At 43.0% G+C, this 10,640-nt stretch overlaps 1 protein-coding gene across 2 annotated transcripts in view; it reads left to right on the top strand.

The window, feature by feature from the left end:
* Nucleotides 1-2,961: 2,961 nt before the first annotated feature.
* Nucleotides 2,962-10,640, top strand: part of trabd2b (TraB domain containing 2B) — a 78,260-nt gene continuing 70,581 nt past the window's right edge. The window contains exons 1-2 of one of the 2 annotated variants that reach the window (XM_080876853.1): nucleotides 2,962-3,431; nucleotides 6,005-6,574. In XM_080876853.1, the coding sequence (XP_080732979.1) occupies nucleotides 3,318-3,431; nucleotides 6,005-6,574 (684 nt within the window). In that variant the 5' untranslated portion in view covers nucleotides 2,962-3,317. The remainder of the gene's footprint in view (nucleotides 3,432-6,004; nucleotides 6,575-10,640) is intronic. The other variant, XM_080876852.1, reaches the window with a different exon arrangement.

The raw sequence follows: 10,640 nt of genomic DNA, 5'->3' as shown, positions 1-10,640 counted from the left end.
TACTCCTGAAAAAACAACCCTTGCCATGACCTCAGTCATTGTATCTCTTCCTCTCATCTTTCCCCTTCTGCTTTTGCTCATTCTGGATGAAGATAGACGTGTGGCCGTCAATTGCATGTGTTGACCTGCAACAAGAGACATCACTGCAACTACTAGGAAAAACTATTTAACCCAAATGTGCTGTCACCAAACAAATCAGTGTCTGCATGACCCAACAATGGCAGCAGAAATTCTTGGAGACTAACCAAAAATAGCCGTTACACGTTAGACTTGGTTGAACTCCTTTCCTCCTTTTTATCTCTGCTTTACTCATCTAGGGTAAACAGATACATTTTGGGCCCACTCCTTGGATTCTTTGATATATTTCACCACATAAAATTGTCCTTCTTCTCTACCACCTCCTAACCTTTACATTTTACCCCCCGTTTTTCCCAGGACATCCGGAAAAGGGAACCACAATAACCTTTCACCAGAGACTCTGTCAATATTATTACTCGACGTCTTCAAAGGAGGACAGAGGATATTAGACCCTGAGCAAGAAATGGGTGGAGGTAGTGAAGGGAATGCGTGTTTAGTCCAGCTGAGACACCAGAAAGAGACAGAAAGAGGGAGTGTCCAGTGGGGCCTTCGAGCTTGACAGTCAGACTCTGAGGTATGGAAGCCTGAAGCTATAAGCCACTCCTTCAGATTTATCATACTCAGTTTCTTTGAAGCGCAATTTTTATGCCCTCATGGTACCCATCCCACCTTGTTCTTCTTACTTTTGTCCACAATGTGCACATGCTTAATTCTTCTTCACACCACTAGGGGTCCCTGTGTACATAATAAACAAAATAGTTTGCATGCATTTCCAGCCTCAGTTACAGTTACACATCTCTGTACAGTTCACTGGATATAAATGGATGTTCTCTTTTCATGTGGTGTAGAGCACCGGTGGTGTTTATGAAGGAAATAATACTTCTTGCATTACATAACAAAAGACAAGTAATGACTCTGAGGCAAAGGTGCAGAGTTAAAATTGGGGTTTTGTGCCAGGACTTCTGCACAATATCAGACATGTGGACGGCCACAAGGACAAGCAGACAGCAGATCTTTTGAACTGAAGGGCTACAGACATTAACAGGGTGCCTTCAATCTCATATTTACTCTTTCCCTATCTGTATGCTTTCTTCTGGATGTAATTGACATATTAAAGAAAAATATGCAAAGCCAGTAAAAGTGTGGACAGGCCTATTGGCAGGATTCAGCTGCAGACTTGTTTAACATGTCAAAAATACTTTTGCAGCCGAGTCAACTCTCTTTCTCTCCCTTTCCTGCCTCCTTCTCTCTCCAACACCTCCCCAGATGTGTGCTCTATAAGTGGACGTTGCCGCGATCTGCTAACAGAACATTAACTTTAAAGTCTTCTTTCGTCCCCAGCTATATACGTGCACCATGCTGTAAGTGCTGGCCCCAGTCCAGGAATATCCTGCAGCCAGCCGCTCATAAGCCCTCTTCTAACCAGCCAAGAATGTGGAAAGCTCCTTCAAAGAGAAGCCTTCTACGAGGCGTGGTTAAAGCATGTACCTGGGTCTACAGGTGGCCACATTAGACTAGATGAAACCGTTAACTGAAGTCCCACACCTGTCTCAGAGCAAGAGCCACAAAAGGGAGAAACCGAGTAGTGAGGATGCAGAGATTAGATCTGTTTAGCATGGTTTTCTTGAGTTGTTCCTTCTGTTTCAAGTATGTGAAAATATGAGGTGGCATTCAAGTGGACCATTGTGCAAATCCATAAAGCAAAAACATGCTAACTTTTCTACCTGTCAGACTCTCAAATCTTGATAAATGACTCCCAGCGAAAGTAGTCAGAGTCAAGAGTCAAAGAGCAGAAGTGTCACAGTTTTACAACGTGAAACTTGGTTAAAAGACAACTTGATCAAAGGCACTCAACACAAACAGCCAATCTGAATGGAAAATACAATAAGGGTGCAGACGGACCGAGCTGCCCAGTAACAGAAGTGAACATGGAGTGGTGAGAAGAGGAGTGGAGAGGAGGGGAGAACATGAAAGAGGACAAAGAGCTGCTTGTCTGAGGTCTGTCTGCCCAGCCTGCCGGGAGGGGCTCGGTGCCACTTGTTTGAGGGGTCCCCATGATAAATTTCCACTACTTGACTCTGTCACGCTGTCTGCCACTTGGACAATAACTGAGGTCACAGTAGAGTAGTGGAGCGTTGACATCGGTGCCTGCACAGAGGGGCCACTATCTCTCAACACATGCGCTGATTTCAGAATGCCTGCTCCTCATCATGACTAATACATCTTAAGAAGAGTGGTGGAATGAAGATAAATAAAAGACTTCTCACAGTTGTCTTTTCTTAGACCTGTTTATTTGCATCCATTAATCATGCATATAAGGTCCAAGATTATCCATACAGTTCAAATGCAGCCTATTGCTGCAGGCATGTCAAACAGAGAAGGACAGAGATGAATGGGATCCTACTGGTGAGGAAGCACATGACAGCATTTGAAATAGTGTTCATTTACATCTTTGAAATGACTCTGCCGAAAACCAAACCAAACAAACCTCTGGACTGCTAGTACTGTGAGCCCTCTGGGCTCTTGGTTAGTGGTGACAGCCCCCCTCATAATAATGAGGTACATATACCCAATCATAGCGCATGGCTGTGGTATATAAACCACTATAGCAAATATTTCATTTAAGATCATTGGGATCAATTTAAAAAAACGAGTTCCTGAGTTCGGGTTATTAGAAAAATATCAGGAACATCGAAATGGAAACTAAATTAACTTAATAAGCAGCTAATGAGAAGATTAATTCCAATCTGCACTGTTTTGGGGGGTCTGCGTGGCTAGAGCTGCTTCACTCGCTGAAACCTGTCATTTCTCTATGAACCTGTGCTCCCTCCTCTTAAAAGAACCTGGGCTGTGTGTATTATGGGTGGGGTGGGGTACTCACTCAGACCGTCCCACCTCCCTCTTTCCCAGTCAAGACGCTCCAAGTTCGTGGAGCGCAAACTCTCCAAAGAGTTTATAGCTCCTGCTTCAGGACTGCACCGGGTTGGAAGGAGCCAAGAAAAATTTAGAGCAGAAACAGATACTTTCACAAGTGGAGTGCGTCGGGAATGGCGAAGAGGCGGAATGGTCCTCTCGCCGACCTGCACATGTGAGCCCAGAGGCCACCGGTAACTTTTTTTTTTTTTTGTACTTCAAAGGAGACGGGAAACCGGGCAATAACAGAGAAGACAGAGTGGGGAGAAAAGAGAGAAAAGTCCGCTTTGAGCTGACTCCTACAAGTGTCCAATAACATCGACGGGATGGTCGTTCTGCCTGGAATCAGCTGGGTCTTCCTGAGCGCGCTGCTGCACGCTGTGGCACCCTGGGGCGCAGACCGACCGGGCAGACCGAGACAGTGCGACGCTCCAAAATCGGTGAGTCGTGTTGGGAGGGCTTTCTTAAGTCAGTGACTCTCCGTGTGCACCGGGATGGACGCGTATTTGAAAGTTAATAATAATCTAGGCTACTCCAAGCAAAGATTTGGCCCCGACAAGGTCGTTATTTAGCCCACATAACTGAATGGTGCTAATAACAACCCTACGGCTTTGTGACACTTGTTGTCTGTTCATCCTAAACACCCCTTTCTCTCTAATAACTTCTTTTTGAATTATATGGCGAAACTCCACTGAAGCATTGGGTCACTTTGGAGGGAGATTCTACGACGGGGGGCGCAGAGTCTAGTTTGTCATTAGGCTGTTTTTCTGACTTAGACACTTGTCTATAACAAGCGCAAAGGCTGATATGACTTTAAAGAAAACAGCCTACAATTTCTTATTACTTATGCTTAAATTTATAGTAACAATAACTTAAAGTTATAATAATAATAATAATAATAATAATAATAATAATAATAATAATAATAATAATAATAATAATAATAATAATAATAATAATAATAACTTTTTGTGCGTTATGTTTATGTAAATGTTCAGGTATATATGAAAGACCCTTATACTGCAGTAAAACTGTGGAGTGGGGACTTAACGTGAAGGAGACTGCCAAGAGAAACTGTTACCGTTTGCCAACTTTATGGCTGTTTATGTGACAAACGCAAGTGGGAACACCCACGGGTGACTTACTTCATTTGGGAAAGTTTCATTGACCTTTCAGAAGTGATCGTGTTTCAGTACTGTGGCGGCTTATTAAAACACTTATCGGGCATATTGGTAAAATTATGGACGTGGCTTGAACTCGCAGACCGTGAGGAAGTGCCGGAGTGCAGCCCGGACATATTCCAGCTCGGTTAATGTGCTTGCCCAGCCGGCTGTCTGACTTCCACTTCTTGCATTTTCGACATAAAGAGCGGGGGGAAAGTTAATGGCCATCGTGACTTCAAGAATCATATCCAACACTCTTTTCTGTTGGAAAAAAAAATACAGCACATGAAAACTGCCCAAGAGCCCAGAAACAGTCCAAAACAAAAACAAAACGCTTGGCACTTGAGTGTGCAGAAGATATTATTAAGGAGTTGTTTACAGATCACAGACTTTGTTGTATTAGGTTGTCCTATAATAGTACTGTTGTCAGATATGGCTGAAGGCTTGCTCCATGTGATTTCTAATGCATCAGTACAGTGGTCTCTGTTTTCTGTTAAGTGTAATTACCCCCATAAAAAGGAACCCCGTGCGTCAAGGCTCGCCAGAAAAGTCAAAGCTGCCTTAGTAGAGAGGCTCTCGCCTCTTTTCAGGTCTTACACGAACACCGTCTCACTTTCCACGTCAAAACGTCTTCGTTTACGGTTAGGCCCAAGTACACGTCGTTAACGGTGGACGTGCAAAATGCTTTATTAGTTTCCGCCCTTCCAAAATATGATATGAATCCCTTCCAAACCTTTCCCGTTACTCTTCGCAGACGAGTGGCCTTGGCCAGAGTGAAAATGAGGTTAGAAACACAGAAACAAACGCAGTGTGTCTGCAAAAAATTTTGCCCTGAAATCAAATATGGTCTAGCACAAGTTGGTGCCAGTAATTACGGTATGTAAATTGCAATTAATTATGATGATTATAGAAACATACCACAAGAGCACCGCTATTTGAAAAGTTGAAATGACAAAGGCAGCATTGGCAGTATGCAGTGGAGCACAGCTGAAGAAAATCTTGATTAAATTTTAGAAATAAACATTTTCTAAGAAAAACTTTATTTTACAGTAATGGGTTTCATCCCTCAAATGCCTGATTGCACTGTGTCTCAGCGGCCAGAAGTTTGATATTGTTTATAAAAGCTATTTTTTGTCATATTTAAATAATGCCAACATCAAAGTCATAGCACATGCAAAGCACATTTGCAGAGCAGCTAATAAGAAACATGTTTTAAATGCAGTAGAGCCTTATATTCATTTAGAACGACTGTGATTATTTAATTTCAATTTTGACATTTCTTTCTATTAAAGACAACCACAACAGTAAAAAGCTGTAACACAAACTTTGGAGACAAAATCAGTGCTGTACTTGAGACTGTCAGCATTTCGTCCTCATGCCCGATGTCAAAAAAAGAAAGTAAAATCCCAAATATAAGTATCATAGTGAGGTCAGAATTGAGTGCAGGTTTCTTTCATGGTTTTTATGAGCTCCAGTGTAGTATATTTGCACCACAGCCCTGAAAATGCTTCCCAGGCCTAAAGAGGCTTTGGCAACCGAGGTATGCACCTCAACAATACACGGGGGTCTGTTTACAGCCCAGAAGGCCCCTCTATAAACTCCCTGACTGCAAGTGCTCGCAGCACAGCCCCAGGCTGACTAGACTTCATACTTCCTGCGGTGTAATTTTAAAATAGTATTTCAAATTTTTAACTTGTTGACCTGAGCCCATGAGCCAGTAAACCACAACAGAGGAAAAATCTGTCACTTTCAGTTTTAATGCGAGCTCTAACATGATGGTTTTGGTGTTTTTGTTTCTGTTTACTGTTAAAATCGTTTTCCTCTTCTTCTTTTTTGTGTGTTTTTTATAGCAAAGTGACATGAACTCTTTCCTTTGGAGAGTAAAGCGGGCACCTCCTCACCCACCTTCTTACTTATTTGGTACCATCCACGTGCCCTACACCCGAGTCTGGGACTTCATTCCCAACAGCTCCAAGCAGGCTTTCCATGACAGCAATAATGTTTACTTTGAGCTGGACCTGACTGATCCCCTGACCATCTCCAAACTGACCAGCTGCCAGTTACTGCCCCACGGAGAAAACCTGCAGACCCTGCTACCTCGAGATCTGTACCGCCGACTCAAACGCCATCTTGATTACGTCAAACACATGATGCCTTATTGGATGACAGCTGACCAGCGAGGCCGAGGCCTGTATGCTGACTACCTGTTCAATGCTATTGCAGGGAACTGGGAGAGGAAGAGGCCTGTGTGGGTAATGCTGATGGTAAACTCACTCACAGAATGGGACGTCCGGTCCAGGGGGACACCAGTGCTCGACCTGTTTCTAGCTCAAGAGGCAGAGCGAATGGGAAAGACTACAGGGGCAGTTGAGCAAGTGGAGGAGCAGTGTCATCCCCTCAATGGACTCAACTTCTCTCAGGTAAGAGGATGAAATGACTGTCTTTGCCTTTATTTTTCCTGTGTGTACACAGCCAGAATAGCCGAAGAAATGACAAGAACAATTTGGTGAAGTTGGAGCATCGTTTATCCTCCTGAATACATGAAAATATATACACATATACTGCATGCAACTAAGAATGTGGGAGAAGACAACATAAGGAGAAAGAAGTGATTAAAACATGTCTGCTGTAGACAGCTTTATGGTTATGAACGTCCCTCCACCTCACTACACAAACATATTTAACTGCTGAATCTGGAAAAAGGGTGTGAGAGAGTACACAATAACACACTGAAGAAGGTGAGAAGAGAGGAGCGCTCTCTCTCATTTATTAATGCAGACTGTGTGTCAAGCTCTCTGCAGTAATCCTAAACTCATACTGCAATTTGAGAGGAGTGTAATTACCAAATTACTTGATCAGCAAAACACAGGGTGCATATGCATTTTTAATTGATTGTATCATGTAAAAAGCAATGGAAATATGTTTCTATTTAAAGAATTAGTCAGCAGCTTACTTAAAATAGAGGCTGTAAAACATTTTTCAGGGCATGTGAGTTCCCAGACAAAACTCTATTGAGCCTCAAAAGAAGGAGTAAGATGATCTAATAGTTTTTATTCCCTAATGCAGCCTTTTGACAAAATTTGAAATGAGAAATCTGCATGTGTGTTCACAAAGTATTCATAATCAAACACGTTTGCGTGGACTGCCTACACACAAAGGCACGCTCTACATGTAAAAGGTTCATACATCCATGTTGACTGAGTAATGCAAGAGAATCTGTGAGGGCCTGAACCTCCATGCGAGAGGACGGAGGGCTCGGGAGCTAATTTGAGACGCAGCGGGCTTCCTGCCACTCCTCTTTCATCAGCACCTCCTAACTACGCTGTCAAAGTCGCGTTGCATGCCCTGCACATGCCTGAGAGCTTTACTAACCCTAGAAATAAGCTAGGGCAGGCACACTATGTTTCTCGGGAGAATATTGCCACTGCCTTTGGGAGTTTTTTTCAGTGTTTATGTCTATTATGTGCCGTACAGGTGTCGTTTTCTTATTACCTTAAGGGTAATAATATGTTTCCTGTTTTTAGTGTATTTAATGTTGATCTGCATTTAGTGCGACAGTCACTGCCCCTAAAAACAACACTGCTTAAATTACACCCAAACATGGTTGAGAAGCAGCACACGTCCAGTTTTAGAAAATAGCGTTTATGTTTCTAAAGAACCTTGACTTGACTTTAATCTTTGAGATGTGTTTTTGCATGAAAAGGCTTTAAACAAAATCATATGACGATCTTTCAAATTCAGATAAGCACATTAAATAGAACTTTTATCACAAATAATTTGAATTTCACCCAACCTGTACATAGGCACCACCGACTCCAGAGCTTCCAACCCCCTTTGCTTCCAGACATGTATGAGAACAATCCAGAGCTGAACTGAAACTGACATGGAAACCATTATTCTCAATTATAATAATTTGTGATTTAATCTGAACACTATGGTTGATTGGATCCCTCTACGCTTGACTATAACAGCGATGAGGTCAGAAGGATGGATACACCAAAAGTTGAACAGAAAATGCGTGGGTGGGAATCAGGGGAAAGAGAAGTGAAACACCAGAGAGAGAAAGTCAGAGATACATTGACTAAGGAGGAAGAAACAGGGGAAAGACGGCGGAGGAGCTGCATGGAGAGTGACCGGCATCTTGTTGCTGCTAATGCTAATCTGAAACATAAGCAAAGGGAGAGCTAAAATGGGAGTTACTCTAAACCTGGCTGGCTCACAGATAATTTGGTCCCAATAAAAAGTACATTTTTAACACCATCCCATAACTCTGACTTTACAGAGAGGCTCTTAAAAACGTGATCACTGATCATTTATCACCTATCACACTGTAGGTATCTCAGTGGAGGGCCCGGTCCCACTGTTACAGTACCAGTACAGTGGACTCCTGGGAGATGGGTGGTCTCGAAGCACTGCTTTGTGACTCATGAATTTAGAGGAAGCAGTTTTTGGCTGAAAAGTGGTACGGCAAATATATCATCCTCTCTGGAATAGGAGGAGGAGGCATGTTTAAAGCAGTAATCTTCTGTTTAGTGGTGGTGTTTGTGGTAGCGTGGGAGGGTCAGAGAGATATCAAGTATAGCAGAACCCTCTTTAGACAATTGTGGTCTAACAAGAGTGCAGTTTGTCTGAGACCTCTCTCTGGTCTTTTTAGATGACAGAGAGGTGTGGATGTCTCTGTGAGAGGCAGTTTAAGGCTGTGGAAACAAAGGCAGGCAGGGTGCATGGTTCTTCTCCAGTCCTTTGAAGGCCGATGTAGGTTGACAGCTGGGCGGTACCAAGTGCTTTCAGCGCAGATTGGAAAAGGCTGGAGACAGTGCAGTCAGCAGAGAGAGTGTACACTCCATAACCAACACTCTTTGTATGTCTTTTGTTCCCTCAAGGGTAGATACATATATTACATAATGACTTATTAAGTAAATGCCACTATCACCATAATAATAGCAACTGTACCATGTGTTATTAATGCACAACATCAAACTCCACTGGCTTATTTGCACCTAGAGTCTGTTCATTTTTGGAGTTGGGACATGGAAGAAAAATTGATTTAGTCCAACACTTCTTTTGGGAAATTTGGTGGTGGCGCTGGCCTGTGATAAGCAACAATATTTACTTTGCCTGGGTCACTTGGCAGCTGAGACCACTGGACCACGTCAAAGGGAAATTGCATCGTATCGGTGGCGCCTTTCTCCTGGGCGGGGGTCATGGGTCATGGTGGGAGGTGGTAGCGGAGCCACAAGCAGCAGAGCAGTAAGGAGACTGGCAGTCTGCTGAGGTCAGCCTGGGCACTGCTGAGCAGGCAGACAGAGACCAGTCTGATGGAGTCCCTTGTTCAACCTCTGACCATTAGTTTCCATCAGCTCAAGCTACTTACTTGCGCAAATAGAGAGCGAGAGATAGATGACCGGTGACAGATTCGAGTGCCGTCACCTTAGGCTTGAAAGGAGATTGGGTAATGTTATTACGAGACGGGAGGGTGGTTGGTGAATCCAGTTTCCTCTGAGTAAGAAGGCGTTCTCCTCCCGATTAGGAGGCGCCCTGTTTACAGATGCAGTGACAGTCTGATGTGTCTATTTCAATCAGTGCAGCTCCTGTGGCATTCCTCTGCTAGAGCAGACATCAGCCTGAGGCTTTCTGCTGTGCTGACGCTGCAGCCTCACACATGCTGTGGTCACAGTGGGGCACTTTCAGGCCTGGGGAGATGGCCAAAGTATCACAACAATGTATTTCTTTATGGTAAAATAATGTGCAAAGTGATGACATTAAGATTTTCCAACATGTGCTTGCAAACATATAATAAAAAATACACGATAGCAACCGCTGAGTTTACACACAGCGACCATAAAGTGAAACTTTTGTCTGTCTGGGAAAAAAAGACATTCCTTTTAACAGTGTTTAGACTTTTCCCATAAGTCACTACTACTTTATATGATATTAAATATGATTTGTGTTTGGTTTTCCAATTCAGACTGATACAAATCAGCAATTTTGAAGATGATTTAAAAGCAGTGAAATGGTAAAAATAAAATACAGCCTTTCGACGGCGAATGACTTTTTCTGTGGGGATACTGAGGTTTTTGGCTGTGCGTGGCACTTAGATGATGAGCATTTATAGGCGGTGAATGTAATATTGAGAACCCAGGGTAATGAATGGCTCCAAAAGCTGGGCGAGGTTTACAGAAATGAAATCAAAATAAGATTCTCATGCGTCATATTAAATGATGAATGATACTTTGATTTGTGTTCCTTGGACCGTGTTCACCTAAACAGCACATCTTTAAAGGGTGGAATTAAGCAACCAACCTTAGCCATATCCAAATATTTACATTGTAAGTTTGGGTTTAAAGAAATTGTGTTGGCCACAGAGGATGACTGTCTGCACTATACTCTAACTTCCTCTGACCTCCTCACTCTATTTGGGTCTCTGTTGCCTTCTTCTTCATTCCGTATCCTTTTCTCTGACATGTCCCGAGGCTCTGGTTGTCC

This window comes from Rhamphochromis sp. 'chilingali' (genome assembly GCF_963969265.1).
Source record: "Rhamphochromis sp. 'chilingali' genome assembly, chromosome: 3".
NCBI lineage: Eukaryota > Metazoa > Chordata > Actinopteri > Cichliformes > Cichlidae > Rhamphochromis > Rhamphochromis sp. 'chilingali'.
This window is presented reverse-complemented; position numbering and strand designations above follow the sequence as displayed.